Below are 21,052 nucleotides of genomic sequence, written 5' to 3'. Positions count from 1 at the left end.
TTATCTTTTTCTACTGTAAACATTGTAAAAAAAATCCTCCTCCTTCAAGCAAGCTAACAACAGTACTGTAATGTTCTGGCTACCTTGGAGTTCTCTCACCCTTTTTACCTTTATTCTGTAGAAAAGTCTACATTTTCCCTCCGCTTGTCCTGAATATTGTTCCCTTTGATTTTGCTAACTAGAGGAAAAGCACACATGATTGAAACTAAGTTGGTAATCACCCAAGTTACAGGCTTGCATGCGCTTGAAGGTGCCTCTTGTTTGCAAGGCAATAACTGTACTGTGGGTGATCACTCAAAGAGAAAGCAGAAATAAGACTGGGATACATGCATTATGGAGTAAACAGGGGGCAGGACAGCTTGCTTTTCCCCTCACTCCTATGCTCCAAATGGCCACTTCCCTCTGAATTCCCCATTCACGGCAAACTAGGCCACATCAATTTCTACCCCTTGACAGCTAACCCCAGTGTTCTCAATAGCCCCAGAATGACTGTCTGCTCCCCTTGAGGAAGATTGAGAGGCATTTTGTCAGGCAAAAAAGGCAGTTAGGTGTCCAACCTCCACTTCCCCATTACTGGAGATTCTTGTAACGTAGTGTACTTGATATCAGCACAGAGGTGATTGGTGGAGTTTCCAGAAGTGCCTCACTGGAAGTTAGACTCAGGAGCCTGAAACCCCTTTGAGACTTGTACCCCTCCCAGGTATGAAGATGGTAGAGTGGGTCAGATGTTGAGGCAGCCATATTTGAAGTGAGCATGTGATTAGCCAGTTCAGAGGGTAAGTAGCCAGAGGAGAGATTTGCGTAATAGTTGTGCCACTGAAAAACAGCCAGGCAGTCATTTAAGCAACATTTCCCCCACTTTTCAAAGCTGAGTGACCCTTCAGGACAATAAACACAATTGCAAGCCCCCACAACCCTGCCAGGTGTTGTTAAAGGCCTTCTCATGGATACATCTCCCGCACCTTTCTCTCTGGGAAATGCTGCATGAACCTTATCCAGCCTACCTTGCCAGAGTACAGGGGGGATTGGGAAGAACGCCATGCCAGTATAATGAAAGGTAAGTAATCAACACCATCCATCAAGAGGGATTCCCTCCCCCCCAGCTAAAAAGCCCTACAAGGTAAGACTGCATGCTGGCCTCACTTCGCTCCCACTGAAAGCAATGGGAGTTTGATCGTTGACTTCAGCGTGACTAGGGTTAACCAATCCTTGAGCATTTGTGAAAGCCTCACCCTACAGCCTTTTTTAACCTTAGCTTTTATACTTCATTTCTATTCAATTATAAACATAGGGCTTTGGGGGGGGGGGGGGGGGGAGGGGGAAGGGGGGAGGTCACATCACACTAGTGGCAAAACACCATAAAAACCAGGATCTTGTTGACAGCTTGTCCCACACAAATACCATACAAAGACATCTCTATTAAAACATTTACTAGCCACAGCAAGTATGATTGATCAGCCATGTGTTTCTCAACGTGAGTTCTTGTTATCATAACAAATATTTCATTGCTGGATGTTTGTTTACAGTGGAATCAAACACTGCCAATACTTGTCTCTAACTGTTCTGAGAGCAAATTCCTTTTACTCCATTAAAACACAAAACATGGAAAAATTTCTTCACAAAAGCATTTTAACTGACTGTGTAATGTTTTGATAATACACAGGCTACAAAGCTTACGCTACAAGAGAGCCATTAGACAACACTGATGCAGCCCCCCCCCCACCCCACTTTTTTTTTTTAAGCCAGACATCACAGCGAATGAGATGATGTAAGTCCGAGAACTTTGGCCCGTATAAATACTGATGAACTAAACAAGTAACAGTTTTTGCTTTGCCTGCACTTCGGGAGTGAATGTGGCTGCACAATTTAAACGCTTCTGCAATTTGGGGAAAAGATCATTATAGCAATTTTTGGGGGGGGGCGGGGGGGTTGGAATTGCTTGGTTCTGTTCGAGACCCCTACCGGACTATGTTCAGAACAGCTACAAGAGCAGGCAGCACTGTGAACTTCATACTCATGCTTCCCTCTCCATCCTGCCTTGGTCTCTAGCAAATAATATACCTCAGCCAGGACCTAGAGCAGTGGTTCTCAACCCAAGGCCTAATCAGCACACAGCTGCAGCCCATCTGACACCCTCAGGGCCACACAGGTAGTAGATCTATTGTGTAGATGCAGCCCATATAACACAGAGAGCTTCATATGCGACCCACAGTGGTCAGTAGGTTGAGACCCACTGACCTAGAGAACAACCACTCGGGGCAGAGGCCAAAATCAATCTCCCTACTTCATTTAAGCCAGGATTCAGGAGGGTGCTTAAGTACATGAATAATCCTAAACATGAGAATAATCTTACTGACTTCAATGGGATGAAGCACACGCTTAAAGTTAGACACATGCTTACGTACCTTCCCAAATTAAGAAACTGAGAACCTCTTTGCTGAGACTGACTACAAAGGGGACAGTTAATGGCAATTGAGATTCCAAACACTTGAATAAACTGGGGCCTAGTTATCAATTCAATCCTAAGCATACACGTAGCTTCTCTGTTCTGTTCGCAGTTAAAACATGACTGGATCTACCAAGGCTTAAACATGGCAAAAGAATACTGTCCACATTGGATTTAAAACCGTGTTACCTTGCAATATAGTTGTAACTAGTAGGGTTCTGGTAGTTTCCCTGAGGGGCAGGGATGGGAAATTCTACAATCTTGTTTAAAACAATGGTAAAATGGATCTAGGAAGAAATCTCTAGCACAATTAAGTTAGCACTGTTCCTAGAAAAGAGTAACTGCGCAAAACTATGGAAACTATATGCACAAGGATGTGACAAGGCTAATGAACTTCTGAGCCCAATGTGAACCAGGCTAATGACTAACAAAGGAGAGACAGACAATAGAAATCACTGAAATTGGATTCATTTCATTACAATTACGGATATTGACCAAGAAACAATTCAATGAGAACACTAGGCTAAGGGGGTAAATTAGTATCTAAAATGAGGGCTGTCCCTCGTGAGTGAGAGCTGAGATGGGGTTTTGACATGTCGGAGGGGGATATTTATTGTAACAACTCATTTAGGAAAAAGCTGCATAAAAACTCAGCAAGGATTGTTCTGACGTTATCCTGTTAGCTGCCTGGGCTCAGGAACGTGTCACACTCTGGAGCCACTTCCAGGTTGAACTCTGGCATAAGATTTCTGAGAGTTTACGGAAATGAAGGTGAAGAATAGTGAAGTTCTGAAGACTGGGAAGTGGTGGAAGCCAAAGCACTGCAGGACCAACTGTGGGCACAATGCTGCACTGGCCCCAGGGGACTACGCCAGCAGTGACTGAAGAGTTCTTCAGCAACTTACACTAGAGCGCTTACAGCGGTGCAGCTGCACTGATTCAGGAGAAAGCCTAAGCCAAAAGGAGAGAGCTCTCCCGTCGACTTAGTTAATTCACCCCCAACAAGTGGTACAGAGCAAGAGATGGGAGAGCTCTCCCATGGACATAGCGCTGTCCACACCAGTGCTTAGCTCGGTGTAACTTACGTCGCTCGGTGGGGTGGCTTATTCACACCCCAGAGCAACATAAATTATATTGACTTAAGCTGTAGTGTAGCCTAAGATTCTTTGTTGTTCTTAGTTCATGAGAGATTTTTGTTTGGGGGTTGTTTCTCCCCCTCCCCCATTCAGCCAGGAGGCCAAGTGACTGTACTTTGGGAATAGGTGACAGGGGATGGATCACTTGATGATTACCAGTTCTGTTCACTCCCTCTGGGATGCCTGGCATTGGCCACTGTCAGAAGACAGGACACTGGGCTACATGGACCATTGGTCTGACCCAGTATGGCCGTTCTTATGCCTTCAAGATCATTATAATAGATCATTGTAAAAAGCAGCTATTTTGGTAAAAGTCTCTTATTTCACTAAAGCCCCAAAATTCCATTTCCAGGACACTCCAAGGGACAGTCTACTGTGTTACTCCAAACCCAGATTATAAAGAACTGCCTACAGGCTTTGGAATCCCACTCCCATACAAACCACGTACAAAATTCACAATTAGACTATATTGCTCTTCTACCACATGCCCTTTTGCTTTAACTACTGATGCTCCATACCCCACTTCTAGCTCCCCTTTGAGTCTGAAGCCCACAAGCTTAGTAATGGAGCATCAGAACAGAACTAAGTTAAGTGTTATTTTTCCATTTTAAAAAACTAAAGCTAATCTCAATTCATTGTCTAATCAAAGTGACACACTGCAGGCTATATGCCCTAACAATGAATTTAGATTAGCTTTAGTTTTTTAAAATGCAAAATACATTAATATAAGGCCCGATCCCATAAAGATTTATGCACATGCTCAATTTTACATTGTCAAGGGGGAAGTCAGAGTATGTAAAGCTAGGCATGTGCATGTGTCTTTGCAGGATCAGGCCTATGATTTTAAGTTTAACTCCAAAGAGAGTAGTCTATGATTTTCCTCCTGAATTAATGCAAAAGTGGAGAATCGAACAGTAACAGGTTAAGCACTGAAGTCTCCTTTTCATGCAGGACAAACATTTGAAACTCTGCTCTTCTGATATTTTTGGACTTGCACCACTCAAAAATGACTGAATCTAGAAACGTCATATTCGGCTGTTTATAGCCCCAAATGAGGAAGAAACAACCCAAGCCTGAAAATCTGCTCTATACTTCAAATTCAGGAAGCTGGCAAGTGAATAGCATACATTCTAATGCAGTTTTCCTGGCACCCTTATCCAAGAGCTTGGAGGTGGGGTTGGGGGAGGGGCGTGTTTTCTTAATGTGTAGTAGATCTCTTTTGACTGACAACAACCTAGAGCAATTCAAAATATTGGACATGCACCACTAAGAGCTTCAGTTCTTATTTTTGTAAAATAAACCAGTGGCATTAAGTGCAAGAAAACTAGCATTCACCAAAAGGCTGAAGTTGGAGAAGTCAAGCATAGAATTTCAGGACATTCAAAAAGATAATTTATTCAAAAGCTCTGTTCCTGTTTTCCTTATGTGAACCTTAGTAAACGTACCGTATGTTAACGACATACCATAAAAAAACCACACAGGGCATGAAATGTTGCATTAGATTAATAGATTTTAAGGTCTAGTCCAATCTCCTGTACAACATAGGCAAGAGACTTTCACCTAGTATCCCTGCATTAAGTCAAATAATGTGAGTTTCATTAAAACATCTCTTCCAGAAAGATATCCAGTCTTGATTTGAAGACAACAAGAAACGGAAGAGCCATCATAGAAACCTAAATTTGGAGTTTCCTGAATGTGTGTTTCTCAACTTTACCATTATATTAGAGTTTGTTATAATTAAATACAAAACCTAAGTTAAAAGAGATGTTTAACGTTAGATCTTTCATGAAGATATGGTACCTTCGTTGAATTTTCACCATTTCTTTGACATCGGTTACGTTCCTGAATTTTTTCAGCAATCTCTTGCGCAATGTGACAGGTGGAATCGTACATCGACAACCTATAAACAGAAAGATTTCAGACAGTTAAGAAAAGTCTCCCCAGTCATCTCTGTGCCAAGGATCTTGGTTTTAGTCTCTCCTTTGTTAATCAAGCGTCTAGAGTGTCTGCCACAAAAAAGCCCCTGAAAAACTATGACAAAGCCGAACGAAAAGCAGATGCAAGAAACAGGTCTGTCTTAAAAATCAAAGCGAACTTAATGGTAGGAGTGCTTCCAGACAACCTAGCATAACCTGCTGGATAGAAAGTGTCATTGCAAGCAGTCAGAATCACTAGAGATCCCAAGATACAGTGGGAAACACCCCACTGCCACAAGCCTCAGAGAGTTAGTTCATCAAATTACTAAAAGCAACCAACCTATTGCAGGGACACCCATCCCCCCAGGGATTTCTAATGCACCCATCCCAGTGAGGACAGGACAGCACTGAATCAGTGCATGTTAAAGTCTCAGCAAGGGATTTAAATGAACAGTGTCAGGATGCTGTGCTATACAGATTCAGTAATGTGAGGTTGGCTAATCACAGGGACATGAAAACTTTGCTCAACCAAGGGCCACAGTGGTAGCTTGTGAGGAGAATCAGGCCTACACCTAATTTACATAAAACAAAGCAGACTGAAGCCTCTTTCATTGTCATGGAAATTTTACAGAGAGGAGATAGGTGCAAGCACTGGGTGAGCCATGCATCAAAGCGGCGCATCTCATACCCTTAGAAAACACAGACGCTGTAAGTCTAACACTGCAGGCACAGGCACTCACTATTTTTCCCCTTGTGGGTGCTCCACCCCCATTACGCCCCAAGGCCCTGCCCCTGCTCCTCCCGCGAGCCCCCACCCTCAGTCTGCCTCTTCCCACCCCTGCTCCGCCCCCTCCCCCACTCCACCTCTTGCCAAGACCCCTCCCGCGAGCCCCGCACTCGCTCCTCTCCACCTCCCCCAAGCGCCTCCTGCCAGCCGAACAGCTGATCAGCAGCCAGCTCTGCGTCCCGCAGAACAGCTGATCAGTGGCTAGCCCCTGGGCCGGAACCACTGTGGCTGGTGGGTGCTGAGCACCTCCTATTTTTTTCCATGCGTGCTTGAGCTCCAGAGCACCCACAGAGTCAGAGCCTATGGCTGGGAGCGTTTCCCATTACCGGTAGACAGACCCATGCTAGCTTTGCTCCAGCTGGTGCACTAAAGTTAGTGCTGTGGCTACAGCGGCTCAGGCTAGTCATCCAAGTACAATCACACTCAACCCCCGGGTACATATTTGGGTGGCTCGCCCTAGCTACAGCCTGTTCCGCCACAACCACATGATTTTAGCACACTAACACATCTGTCTACTCCAGAGGTGGGCAAACTACAGGCTGCGGGACCCTCCTGCCCGGCCCCTGCGCTCCTGGCCCAGGAGGCTCGCCCCCAGCCCCTCCCCCGCTGTTCCCCTTCCCCCGCAGCCTCAGTTCACCGCACTGCCGGCGCAATGCTCTGGGCGACGGGGCTGGGAGCTCCTGGGGCAGCGCAGCTGCAGAGCCCGGCCTGACCCGGTCTCTGTGCTGCCAGTGGCATGGCTGGCTCCACTCCACCGGTGCTCCAGGCAGCGCACTAAGGGGGCAGGGGGCGTTGGATAGAGGGCAGGGGAGTTGAATGGGGGCAGTCAGGAATGAGAGGAGGGGTTGGATGGGTCAGCAGAGGACAGGGAGTGGTGGATGTGGTAGGAGTCCCGGGGGGGGGGGGGGGGGGAGTTGGATGGGGTCGGGGCAAACCTGGCTGTTTGGGGAGGCACAGTCTCCCCTAATAGGCCCTCCACACAATTTTGAAAACCTGATGTGGCCCTCAGACCAAAAAGTTTGCCTGCCCCTGGTCTACCCACACAGCGAAGCACAATCCCAGCTGCAGTGCTTCCCATTGCTCACACAGAAGAAAGTCAATGATAGCCCTCAGCTGGTTATTTTGTTTGATATTTACAGTGCTGGTTTGCATTGTTGAGGCAGATAAGCCTTTGTTGAGCCCAAAGATACAGTTACAAAAATATAATGTAAAGTAAATTATACACTGACCAGTAGCCTTATGGTATGAGTCACCGATTCCTGCCATGACAGTGCTAAAAAGCTAAGTTAGGAGTGAGTCACAGTAATAACTATTAATGTTGCTCTTCTGATTTAAGAAAACACAGCAACACACTGAGTCAGGGCTATTTTTTTTTTTTTTTTTTTTTTTTTTTTAAAGATTATGGATGGTCCCATAGGGATGGGGATCATTAAGAATTTTTACATATGTATCCTCATTCCTTCAAGCTAAGATGCATCTTGGGTGTGGCAATTATCGCATAATGAAATGAAGGCAGTCTGACAGGTTTGGTCACAGAGACCCCCTTGGACTGTCACCTGATGTGCTGAATTTACCTCTGAGCCCGTTTTCCCTGCCAGCTTGGAACTCCAGAACCCTGCCTTGTTGAGCCAGACACGCTAGCTTGCTGCAACACAGACCCAGGGTCTGAACCATGTCCCCAAAGCTGCAGACTTTAACCAAAAACTGCTCAGCAAGTCACCTATCTTCAGCACCCAGACACCCACTTCCCAATGGGATCCAAACCCCAAATAAATCCGTTTTACTCTGTATAAAGCGTATACAGGGTAAACTAATAAACTGTCCGCCCTCTATAACACTGATAGAGAGATATGCACAGCTGTTTGCTCCCCCAGATATTAATCACTTACTCTGGGTTTATCAATAAACAAAAGTGATTTTATTAAGTATAAAAAGTAGGATTTAAGTGATTCCAAGTAATAACAGACAGAACAAAGTAAGTTACCAAGCAAAACAAAACAAAAAAATATACACAAGTCTAAGCCTAATACATTAAGAAACTGTTTACAGGTAAATCTCACCCTCAGAGATGTTCCAATAATCTTCTTTCACAGACTAGACTCCTTCCTAATCTGGGCTCAATCCTTTCCCCAGTACAGTTCTTGTTAGTTCCAGCAGGCATCTTAGGTGAAAAACAGGGGCTCTCTCATGACTTGGACCCCCTTTGTCCTGCTCCACCCCCTTTTATAACTTTGGCAAAGGCGGGAATCCTCTGTCTCTCTCTCTGGGCCCCCACCCCTCCTTCTAAATGGAAAAGCACCAGGTTTAAGATGGATTCCAGTATCAGGTGACATGTTCACATGTCCTCGGAGAACCCCTCCATTCTTCCAGGGATGGCCCACACGAATACAGTGGAAGCTTGCAGGTAAACAGAGCCATTTACAGTCAATTGTCCTAATCACTGGGAGCCATCAAGATTCTAAACTACCATTAATGGCCCACACTTTGCACGATTACAATAGGACCTCAGAGTCATACTTCATATTCCTAGTTTAAGATACAAGAATGATCCTATTTGTATGAATCTATGAACACACTCAGTAGATTATAAGCTTTGTAATGATACCTTACAAGAGACCTTTTGCATAAAGCATATTCCAGTTACATCATATTCACACTTATAAACATATTTTTATAAAGCATATGGACTGCAACGTCACAGGGGGCTCCATGCCGTAACTTGAAAAAGAAGTAAAGAGGGAAGGCCCGGCCTCAAAAGGTTAATCATGACTGGAAAGTATCCAGAGCAACTCTGTAATTAGCTAATTTACTTCAAAAGTCTAATTCCTGATTTATGGCATTTCTTTCTTGCCCATCACTAATATTAAAACTTTGCACATGTATTGCACTTTTCATTCAAGGATCTCTGACTACTATGAAAACATTCATAAATTTAGCTTCAAAACCTCCCCTGTTCCCACCTGTGAAGTATCCCTTGTCTTACTGTACAGATAAGGATGCAAATTATTGGGCTCAACACAGGGGTAGCTAGGTAACTTTTAATGGCCTACCATACCCCAAGTGGTGTGACTAGATGATCTAATGGTCCCTTCTTACCTGAATTCTATGAACCTATGAAATAAAGAAGCACAGAGTTGAAGGAATATGCCCAAAATCACCCTAAATCCATGGCAAAACTGAGAAGACTAGACTCAGTCCTGTGCTTTAGCCTCAAGACCATCCTTCCACTCCACCAAATCTCTTTGCTGCTAGAAAACAGAAGTACCTTAAAAGTAAAGTAAGCAAAATTCAGTCCTCCATCGCCCCTGGCAGCCACACTGACTTTAGTACGTTTTGTGGTACAACGAAGGCCAGAAATTGGCTCCAGTGAATAGGACATTGGACTACCCTGAGCCCTGCCATTTACTCATTGTCTTCTACTGGCCAGTATATTTACACTCTGTGCATCAGTTTCTCCATCTATAAACTGGGGATAGTGATGTTTTCTCTTTTGTAATGTGTTTTGAAATCTATGGCTAAAGTTGCTATAAGTGACAAGCATTATAATTCATTTTAAACATAAAAAGAGGAAAGGATGAGTCCATCACTCTCAATATCCTACTGCCTAAGAAGTTGACACCCTCTACTGTACAACTGCCTAGATTCCCCAGGAAACAAAGAGAAACAGAATAAAATAAAGATTTTGCCATAAAAATTCTGTAGTGCAGAACTTCACAGGATTCTTTTTGTGCATAAGGAGCTAGAAGCTGAAGGAATTGTTTGAATAATATGTCGACAACTATATTTTTCCATCATCTAAATCTTTTAAGTGTTTCAATTTAAATCCTTTTATTTGAAGAAGAAAAAAAAAACCACTCAGATGCACCTGTGAGACTCTGTACCTGAGAGTGGCACAGTGGAATCCCCATATTCCCCATTGTCATATAATTATATGTTTTGTACAAAGTATGCCTTCTGAAGCATTTTAAAAGTCTTGATCTGTTGAACATTAATATCCTGTTGGATTGTATGTGCTATCATTGTATGGGAAGTTATGACGTTTTGCTACGAGTGTGTTACTGAAATATTTTGTGAGGTTAGGAACACCCACAACCAGCCTTCTAGGTACAACAAAGGAGTAGCAAGACCTGCTGATGGCCTATTAAAGGGAATCCAACTTTCCCAGAGGCCATCCCAGAAGACTTCTCAGACAGAACACATAGACAATGGAGACTGCTTGACCAATGGGGGCGGACGCTCGTGTGACAAGCATAGATCTTTCCAGCAAGCTGGAAGAAACTATAAAAGAGGAGAAGTGACATCATCACTGGACCTCTCTTCCCATCCCATCCCCACCTCAACAGGCATCTGGAGGACAAAGACTTTGAACAGGGGAGGATGGTCCCAGACTGGAAAAAGAGTCCCAGGATCTGTAACCTGCTTGTACCATCTGTCAGGGTGTGACACTGCTTGATTCAAATCCTGTTTTGTTTGCAGAACTCAGACTTTATTTTTATAACTTAAGTAACCAACTTTGATCTTTACGCTAGTTACTTATATTCACTTAAAATCTATCTTTCTGTACTTAATAAATCTGTTTTATATTTTACCTAAAATAGCGTGTTTTGGTTGAAGTGCTTGGGAAATCTCAGCTCAGTTTACAAATGCTGGTGTGTGTCCTCTCTACATTGATGGATGGGTGGACTCAGTAATGAACTTACACTGGTCAGGCTTATGACCAGAGCAAGACGGTACAGTTCGAGGTGCAAGGCTAGAGAGCTGGGGGGAATTGGCTGGAGCCTCTCTGTTATTGGTTCATGAGTGGCTGGCAAAGCATTCAAGTAACTCAGCTCGACGTGTCCCTGCCTATGGAGGTCTGTGTAAATGCAGTACCTGCCAGAGGTTTGGTGTGGCTTAACAACAGCACCATAGCATGAGAGGGACACCCCAGGTTGATGACACCAGGTTGCACCCCAGGAACCCCATCACAGTACCATTATATCTAGAAGTTCAATAATAAAATTTAGTAATACCAATATATTTGCATGCTGATCTAAATATACTAAGTTTATAAAAGTAACTGATCAATAGTTTAAGACTAATCCAATAGACGAGACTAAATAGATGCAATTTGGGTGCCAAAAAAGCAAAAGTAAACTAAGTTATAGCCATGTACCTACTCCACAATTATAAGCACACACTACTAACTATTTAACACTCAATTTTCATTAACGGATTCATAGATTCCAAGGCTGTAATCATGAAAGATTCTTTGTTACACTGGTCATAGAATTTCCCCAAAATAATTCCTACAGCATATATTTTAGAAAAACATCCTGTCTTGATTTAAAAATGCTCAGTGACAGAGAATACACCACAACCCTTGGTAAATTGTTCAAATGATTAATTACACTCACTGTCAAAAATGTAAACCTCATTTAAAAATGTCTAGCTTCTAATTGCAGCCAATGGATCATGTTAGACTTATCTCTGCTAGATTGAAGAGCCCATTAAGTATTTGTTCCCCACATACATATTTACAGACTGCAATCAAGCCACACCTTCTCTTTGTTAACCTAACTAGACTGAGCTCCTTGTGTCTATCACTATAAGGCATGTTTTCTAATCCTTTAATCATTCTCATGGCTCTTTTCTGAACACTCTCCGATTTATCAACATCCTTCCTAAATTGTTAGCCACAGAACAGGACACAGTACTCCAGCAGTGGTTGCACCAGTGCCAAATATAGAGGGAAGGTAACTTCTCTACTCCTACTTGAGATTCCCTTGTTCATACATCCCAGGATTCCATTAGCTCTATTTGGCCACAGTGTCACATTGGGAGCTAATGTTCAGCTTATTACCATGACTATTCCCAAATCTTTTTCAGAGTCCCTGCTTCCCAGGATTGAGTCCCTATCCTCTAAGTATAGCCCGCATTCTTTGTTCCTAAGTGTATACATTTAGCTGTATTAAAACATATACTCTTTGCCTGCACCCAGTTTACCAAGGGATCCAAGTGGTCCTGAATCAGTGACCTGTCCTCTTCATTATTTACCACTCATACGATTTCAGTGCCATCTGCAAACTTTATAAGTGATGACTTTATGTTTTCTTCCCGGGCATTGATAAAGATGTTAACTAGAGTAGGGCCAAGAACCGATCCCTGAGGGACCCCTTTGGAAACAGAGCCACTTGCTGATTATTCCCCATTTACGGTTACATTTTGAGACCTATCAGTTAGCCAATTTTTAATCCATTCCTAGTCAAATACCTTACAGAACTCTATTACCTTTATCGATCAAACCTGAAACCTCATTCAAAAAGGTATCAAGTTAGTTTGACAAGATCTATTTTCCATAAACCCATGTAGATTTGCTTTAATTACAGTATCCTCCCTTAATTCTTCATTAACCAAGACTACCGAGATACATACATTTTAACTAAACAGAGTGCCTAAAGAGAAAAGGAGTACTTGTGGCACCTTAGAGACTAACCAATTTATCTGAGCATAAGCTTTCGTGAGCTACAGCTCACTTTTGCAAATACAGACTAACACGGCTGCTACTCTGATTCCTAAATAGAGCAACTTAAATAGAAATCACATATATAGAGAGACCATTATCTGATAGTCTAATAAGCAAGTAAGGCAAAGTGAAATGCTGTGACCTATCATAGAATCATAGAATATCAGGGTTGGAAGGGACCTCAGAAGGTCATCTAGTCCAACCCCCTGCTCGAAGCAGGACCAAGTCCCAGTTAAATCATCCCAGCCAGGGCTTTGTCAAGCCTGACCTTAAAAACCTCTAAGGAAGGAGATTCCACCACCTCCCTAGGTAACGCATTCCAGTGTTTCACCACCCTCTTAGTGAAAAAGTTTTTCCTAATATCCAATCTAAACCTCCCCCACTGCAACTTGAGACCATTACTCCTCATTCTGTCATCTGCTACCATTGAGAACAGTCTAGAGCCATCCTCTTTGTAACCCCCTTTCAGGTAGTTGAAAGCAGCTATCAAATCCCCCCTCATTCTTCTCTTCTGTAGAGTAAACAATCCCAGCTCCCTCAGACCTTTACCTATAATAAAGTAAAATGGGAATAACAGCTACCTACCTATCACCCAGCACCAAGGTATTTAGTGGTTTTATTTTTTTGTAAAGTTGTTTAAAGAGGAAACTGCTGTATAGGAATTATGAACTGATATTTGTACTTAATCTTCCAAAGTTCTATTACATATATTTATAACAAACTTTTTTATATCTGCTGTTATCCTTTCATCACCCATAGAAATATACACGATACCCATCCAACCAAGTCAACTGAACAATGCTAAGACCGTATATTTGTTTCAGTATTTTACACTACGCTTTTGTTTATGAACAGAAGCATCAGTCAGGATCCAAGTCTATTAAGTAAACGTCACCATGGACCTAAATGCTTGGGAGAGGTTGTCAGGAGGGCCAATAGTTTCAATTTTCCTTAAGAGCATTATGGGCCCGGTTTTCAAAAGAGCTCAGCCCCCAACCTACCTCCAACAGGATGAGTTCTTTTGAAAATCTGGCCCACCATGTGGCTAAGGGGAAAGGTATAATGTTCACTGTGACCCTAATTCTGACTAACTGTTCACTTCCTATGGCGAACGCCTGCACTAACCAAACAGCCCCGACTTGGATAGGAAGCTCTTTGGGCGGTGGAGCGCATTTGTTCTGGGTTTGTACAGCACCTAGCACAGGGGGTCCTGCTCTGGGACCGGGACCCTGCAATATTACAGCCCCCTCCAAAAAAACCCGCCCTGACCATGCCGGCAGCGCGGCCTGGGCGCTAGCTCCGGCAGCCGCGGGGCAAGGCCAGTGTCACGGACACCAAGCCTAGGAGGGGGGATGGGAGGAGAGGGGTCCCCACAAGGAAATCCGGGCCTGCCCCGTAAGGCCCCGTCCCTCCCCGCAGAGCCCGTCGGAGGGGGGGGGCGGGGCGGGGCTGTCCCCCCGGGGGTCTCTCCCCTGAGCTGGGGACCTGGCCTCGCTTCGCGGGGGGGGGGGGGCCGCAGGTGTCGCACAGCAAAGGCTCGGGGGGGAGGGGGCGCGGCCCCCCACCCGCTCACCAGGGGTCCGGAGCCATCGCTGCGCCGCGGCCCGCCCCCTCTCTGCCGCCGGCCGGGACTGCTGAGTCCGGAGCCGGGCTCCGGGCGCTTCCGGGCTAGGTCAGCTGACTACGGCGCGCGCAGGGACTCAGAACGGGACGGAGAGGAGGGCGATCTACATCCGGGTCCTGCCCGAGAGGAGGCGGCATCAGACAAGCCCTGCCCCTCAGGCAGCCTGGGGGTGGGAGGCAGGTCGCATACCCCCGCGGGGGGGGCTGCACCTGCCCTGGGAGGGCAGATCACACAACCCCCCGGCGCGGGGGGCTTCACTGGGTCGCGGGGCGGGGGCCAGGTCAGACAGGCAAGGGGCAGCGTTAGCTGCGCATCAGGCGTACCCGCGCAGGCACCTTGTCGCACCCACATAGGTGCCTCTTCTGTACACTTCTGCCTCCAGCTGCCTGGTGCCTGTTAAACCTTGTCCCTTCTGTACGCCCACTGCAGGCACCCCATGAAGTGGGCTGTAGCTCAGGAAAGCTTACGCTCAAATAAATTGCAAAAAGAAAAGGAGTACTTGTGGCACCTTAGAGACTATGCGCTGCTGCCCGGTTCAGGTTCGGTGGGGCCCTCTGGTGTTGGGGTTGCAAGTACTGGAGTCAGTGCTGGCAATGGGTCTGGTGCTGGTTGTTCCGCTGGTTCCGGTTCTGGGACTGGTTCCGTCTGGGTCTCTGGGACTGGATCCACTACTGCTGTTGCAGCCATTGGCCTGGGGCCCGGGTCCATCACCTCTGACCGGGTCCTGATAGAAGTTTCCGGAACAGAGCTAGGCCTCACGGTTTGTTTGGATAGACTGCGGGTGACCATTCCCACCCTCTTGGCTAGCTTCACATGGTTGGCCAAGTCTTCCCTCAACAGCATGGGGATGGGATAATCATCATAGACTGCAAAAGTCCACGTTCCTGACCAGCCCTGGTACTGGACAGGCAACTTGGCTGTAGGCAAATTGAAAGAGTTGGACTTGAAGGGTTGCATTGTCACTGGGATCTCTGGGTTGATTAAATTGGGGTCCACTAAGGAAGCATGGATAGCTGACACTTGTGCTCCGGTGTCCCTCCACGCGGTGACCTTCTTCCCGCCCACACTCACAGTTTCCCTCCGCTCCAAGGGTATCTGGGAGGTATCTGGGCCTGCTGACCTCTGGTGTGATTCCGATGCAACGAACTGTAATCTGTTGGGGTTCTTGGGGCAGTTGGCCTTTACATGCCCCAGCTCGTTACATTTAAAACATCGTCCAGCTGACGGGTCACTGGGGCGAGGTGGGTTGCTGGAGAACAGGGTGGTGGGACGATAAGGTGTCTGGAGGGTTCTTTGGGAGGTAGGTGGGGCCTTGGACGGCCCCCGGTAATAGGGTGTGGTCTGGGGTTGTCCCTTCTGGTCTCCGCTCCAACTGCGACCAGTTTTCTTCTTCTCTGCCACCTCCACCCATCTGGCTCCAATCTCTCCTGCCTCGATTACAGTTTTGGGCTTCCCATCTAGAATGTATCTTTCTATTTCCTCAGGAACACCCTCTAAGAATTTTCCATTTGCATTAGGAAGGGCAAATTTACTGGAGATTCAACACTTGCTCCTGATATCCAGGCATCCCAGTGTTTCACAATGTGGTAGGCATGTCGGGTAAATGACACGTCTGGTTTCCACCTTAGGGCTCTGAACCTCCGATGAGAATGCTCGGGTGTTATCCCCATTCTGACTCTCTCCTTGGATTTAAACAGTTCATACTTGTTCATCTGTTCCTTAGGCATTTCAGCCGCCACCTCAGCTAAGGGTCCACTGAGCTGCGGCCTCAGCTCTACCATGTATTGGTCGGTAGAGATGCTGTACCCAAGGCAGGCCCTTTCGAAGTTTTCTAAGAAGGCCTCGGTATCATCACCTGCCTTGTAGGTGGGGAACTTTCTGGGATAGGAAGTGGTACCTGGAGAAGGATTGCTAGGGTTTGTTGGTATGTTCTGCTGAGCCTTTTTCTTCTCCATCTCCTCCACATGCTTCCTCTCTTTTTCCTTTTCCTCCAGTTCTTTGGCCCTTGCCTCCATTTCTTTGTCCCTTGCTTCCATAGCTCTCCTGTGAGCAGCCGCTTGGTGGTGTGCTGCCTCTTTCGCTGCCTCCCTTTCTTTCTCCTTTGCCTCCATTTCTTTGTCCTTTGCCTCCATTGCTCTCCTGTGAGCAGCTTCTAGATCTTTTTTGGTTTCTTTCATTGTCTCCAGTTTGGCTAACTCCAATTTGTATAGTGCCTTGGTGTCTGTCATCTTTACCTCTCTGTTTTTAACTAACTTTACACCCGAGGTTTAGAAATAAACAAACAAAACTTGGCTGTAAAATTTTGCTGTGCTGGAATAGGATAGCTATTCTCTGATAGTGATTGTCAGCCTACAGAAAAAGACAATTCCCTTTGTCTCTGCTCTGGCCCCAAATCAAAGCAAAAAAACCTCCAACTACTTGGAAACCTGCTTACCAGCAGCCCAAAGGGAAAAAAATTCCTTTTCAAACTTGTGCTCCTTGTAAAAAAATCAAAATCCTAAAAAAAAAAAAACCTCTGCCACTTTTGTCTCCAGGCAAATGGGTAGAACACCCTCCCCCCCCCGTTTACTTTTAGGGGAAAAAAAACTCTGGTTTGGAAGACTGTGAATTTCCCTGCAGGAATTAAGTACCCTGCCTCCAGGCAAAGAAAACCTGCAATTCACAAAGATAATCCCCTTTTGTCTCTGCTCTGGCCCCAAAGCAGAGAAAAAACTAGCTGCTTTCAGTTGGACCTCCTTTCCAGCAGCCCCAAAGGAAAAAAAAAATTTCCCTTTTAAAATCTGTATTTCTAGTTCAAAAAATCTCAAATTGATCTCAAAATGATTTCAGGTTAATCCCACCACTCTGCCACCATGTCAAGGTTCCTCCCCCACTCTGAACTCTAGGGTACAGATGTGGGGACCTGCATGAAAACCTCCTAAGCTTACTTTCACCAGCTTAGGTTAAAACTTCCCCAAGGTACAAATTAATTTTATCCCTTGTCCCTGGATCTCCACTGCCACCACCAAACTCTAACTGGGTTTACTGGGAAACGTAGTTTGGACACGTCTTTCCCCCCAAAATCCTCCCAACCCTTGCACCCCACTTCCTGGGAAAGGTTTGGTAAAAATCCTCACCAATTTGCATAGGTGACCACAGACCCAAACCCCTGGATCTGAGAACAATGAAAAAGCATTCAGTTTTCTTACAAGAAGACTTTTAATAGAAGTAAAGAAATCCCCTCTGTAAAATCAGGATGGTAGATACCTTACAGGGTAATTAGATTCAAAACATAGAGAATCCCTCTAGGCAAAACCTTAAGTTACAAAAAAGACACACAGACAGGAATAGTCATTCTATTCAGCACAGTTCCTTTCTCAGCCATTTAAAGAAATCATAATCTAACACATACCTAGCTAGATTACTTACTAAAAGTTCTAAGACTCCATTCCTGTTCTATCCCCGGCAAAAGCAGCATACACGAAAGCTTATGCTCAAATAAATTGGTTAGTCTCTAAGGTGCCACAAGTACTCCTTTTCTTTTTGCGAATACAGACTAACACGGCTGTTACTCTGAAACCTGTCAAATAAATTGGTTAGTCTCCAACGTGCCACAAGTCCTCCTGTTCTTTTTACTCCCCTACAGATACCAGGTGCCGAGGGGGCGCGGCTTACCAGCTGGCACCTGCAGCCTACTTTCCTTCTTTACTGGCATGAAACACAGAGTGGCAGGTGGCCTCGGGCCTGCTGCTAGGCTGTCGCAGTCTTGTGTCCCAGATCCCCTCAGGCTCTGCCAGGTATAAAGGTTCCTTTAAATCAGGTATTTTACACACAGCGCCATCTACTGGCCAAATAGTGCAATACAGTTTAACAATCCCTTATAGGCTGCCTGTATCCTAGGCTTTCTCTTTGTTGCTTCACTCAGTCAGCTCCCTTGATTGTAGCAATGTTGAAAGGGCTACACTGGACGACCCTACTGGGCACTGTGTCATCTGGCCCCGTTCAGAGCTGGTCTGCACAACACAAAGCTTTGAAAATGCACTTGTAGCAAAAAGTTCCTACTATCGACAAGTTTCAGAGTAGCAGCCATGTTAGTCTGTATTCGCAAAAAGAAAAGGAGGACTTGTGGCACCTTAGAGACTAACCAATTTATTTGAGCATAAGCTTTCGTGAGCTACAGCTCACTTCGTCGGATGCATAATGTGGAAAATACAGTGAGGAGATTTATATACACACAGACCATGAAAAAATGGGTGTTTATCATACACAAGTGTAACACTGACAAGTGTTTATCCTCAACAAGTGTAACACTGACAAATCTTGGTCGGTGGTGGACAGAATCGAACCTGGGACCCCTGGAGCTTAGTACATGAGCTAAAAACCAACTGTCTGTTAAGCAAACTCATTTTATCTTTCTCTCTAAGTGGTCTCAGTGCCACTACATGGAACAGAACACCACACCCTGTAGGTGTGTGGGTTACACAAGCACTTAGAGATCATTTCATTTTTCATGTGATCCTGTAGCATGGGAGTTTGTGGCGGTTCAATGACAAGACGGAACACAGCTTTTAGCAAGCAAGCAGGCTGGTCTCTGCTAACAGGCTTCTGCCTGTCAGCTTTCCACCTTCTCCTTTATTCTCTCTCTCCCCCCGCGCATTACATTCTCCAACAGATAAAAGGAATACACTGGCTTTGTTTAACATTCTTATTTACCAATTTCTATCTACCGCATTCCTTGCTCTCGGGCCTTGAGCCCAGTCCTGGGAGGCTTCCCACGGTTCATGTCATCTTGGCAAGATTCCAAGGTTGATGCCCTTGGATGGAGCAGTGTGTGCACTACTCCAGCACAACACTCTGGGTGTGCCCTGAATGTTGCCAACCGCATAAACCTTGTATGAATCCCACATCCCCTCCTTTTTTGTTTATTTGTGCTCGGCCATCTCATGGTAGCCATCAATTTGCATTTGCAAGCCAATTAACTCCCGGACAGACAAGGTCATAACTCGTGGAGCCTGCCAGGGCGGGTCTCGACAAAGCCTTAACAAAAAGGAAATACATTGCACACAGCAACAGCAAAAAATAAGCTTAAGAAGGTAAAGTGTAATTGGCTGGGCCCCAATTAGCCATGCTAGAGTACTGGGAAGAGAGGTTCGCGTAAGCAGCGAGCATCATCTCATTCCCAATTTCCTCAGGGTGATGACATACTGGAATAAGGCACGTACCTAACAATTCTTCAACTGCTACAAAATCAAATAAACAAAAGTGGGTAACATTTGCTATTGAAGCCAATCTTTCCCATAGGTTATATGTCATTCGGGCCCGTAATGGAGGAAGCGCTCCCGAGCCAACCCGTACAGGAAATAGCAGGCACAAAAGGCATACAATCAATACAGAATTAGCAGTGATTTGGGCGAGAATTGCCACAAACAAAGTCTCAGGAGTCTCTGGCTGTTGGTTTGCTGCCAGTCTTTGTTGAGCCGCGGCGACCAATGCTTTTACTGCTCCCCATGTCACAGGCTGGCTTGGGATGCTACGTCTCCTCCGTCTCCGTCCCGTCGTTGTCGACCCGGGAGGCACCGCATTCTCCTCCAAGGTCAGCTGAAACTCCGGTATGGGGTTCGACAGTGCCACGCCATGCTGGCGCCACTTCCCTGGTGCCACGCCATGCTGTTTCAGTGCCGGTCGCACACACCGGGCTGGAACCCACAACGGTCCTGCAGGGAGAAACACAGCAGCATATCCCCGCCCCCAAGTAATTAAAGGCACTGGGCCCAACCCTTGCGGATCGGGCAGCTGATGGTAATAGACACGCGGTCTTTCCAGTACCTCGGACTTGTGAAAATGCCAATCCGCGGGGGTCTGCTGATCTGCGTTCAGCGTTAAATTATTTAAAGTAAACAAAAGGATATGCATTTGTTGCTGAATGTCTCCTAAGGTTCGGAGACGCAGCTCCCCTTGTTTTAATTGTTTGTCAAGCAAGGTTTTTAGCGTGCGATTTGCACGTTCAACAATAGCTTGGCCTGTGGAATTATAAGGGATCCCGTGTTTGAGACGGACGTCCCATTGGGCACAAAAGGTGGAGAGGGCTGTGGAGCAATAGGCTGGGGCATTATCCATTTTTATCTGGCTCGGGTGACCCATAACAGCAAAACAGGCTAGCAAATGGTGAATAACTTTGGAAGTGGCTACCCCACGCTGTGGGGTCGCCCAAAGGAATCCCGAATAGGTATCAATGAAAACATGTAAAAACGAATAGGGGCGGAACTGTGGCACGTGAGTAACATCCATTTGCCACAGCTGATTCGCTGCGGTACCTCTGGGGTTAACGGCATGAGAAAAGGTAGGGGCAGCAGCGGCACAGTGGGGGCAGGAACGAACAATAGAACGGGCATGATCAGCAGGAATGTGAAACTGTCGGGCCAAAACAGAGGCAGACTGATGAAAAAGGAATGGCTTTCGATGGGGTCAGAAAAGAGGGAATTTACCTGACCACGTAACGCGCGATCAGCGCGCGCATTGCCTTCAGTGAGTAGCCCAGGCAGAGGGGTATGACTGCGAATATGAGCAACAAAATAAGGGAAATTACGAGTGGTGATGAGATACTGTAAGGACAGAAACAGGTGAAGGAGGTCCGCATCGACCTGAGGGGTAATGAGGGC

General features: G+C 45.8%; 1 protein-coding gene across 12 annotated transcripts in view; it reads right to left on the bottom strand.

Annotated features, from left to right (window-relative positions):
- The window catches only part of STX8 (syntaxin 8), a 175,017-nt gene extending 160,444 nt beyond the window's left edge, over positions 1 to 14,573 (bottom strand). For 11 of the 12 annotated variants that reach the window (XR_005227494.2, XR_006285648.1, XR_006285649.1 and 8 more), the window contains exons 1-2: positions 14,364 to 14,527; positions 5,383 to 5,482 (exon numbers count right to left, since the gene is read on the bottom strand). Coding sequence is in view for 7 of the 12 variants with exons in the window: in XM_043527743.1 (XP_043383678.1) it covers positions 5,383 to 5,482; positions 14,364 to 14,380 (117 nt within the window). In the remaining 5 variants the exon portion in view is untranslated. Of the gene's footprint in view, positions 1 to 5,382; positions 5,483 to 14,363 lie in introns of all 12 variants that reach the window. The other variant, XM_037913369.2, reaches the window with a different exon arrangement.
- Between the last annotated feature and the right edge of the window lie 6,479 nt (positions 14,574 to 21,052).

This window comes from Chelonia mydas, chromosome 14 (assembly GCF_015237465.2).
Source record: "Chelonia mydas isolate rCheMyd1 chromosome 14, rCheMyd1.pri.v2, whole genome shotgun sequence".
Taxonomy (NCBI): domain Eukaryota; kingdom Metazoa; phylum Chordata; order Testudines; family Cheloniidae; genus Chelonia; species Chelonia mydas.
Note: the sequence above shows the minus strand (reverse complement) of the source record. Positions and strands in the feature narration are given on the sequence as shown.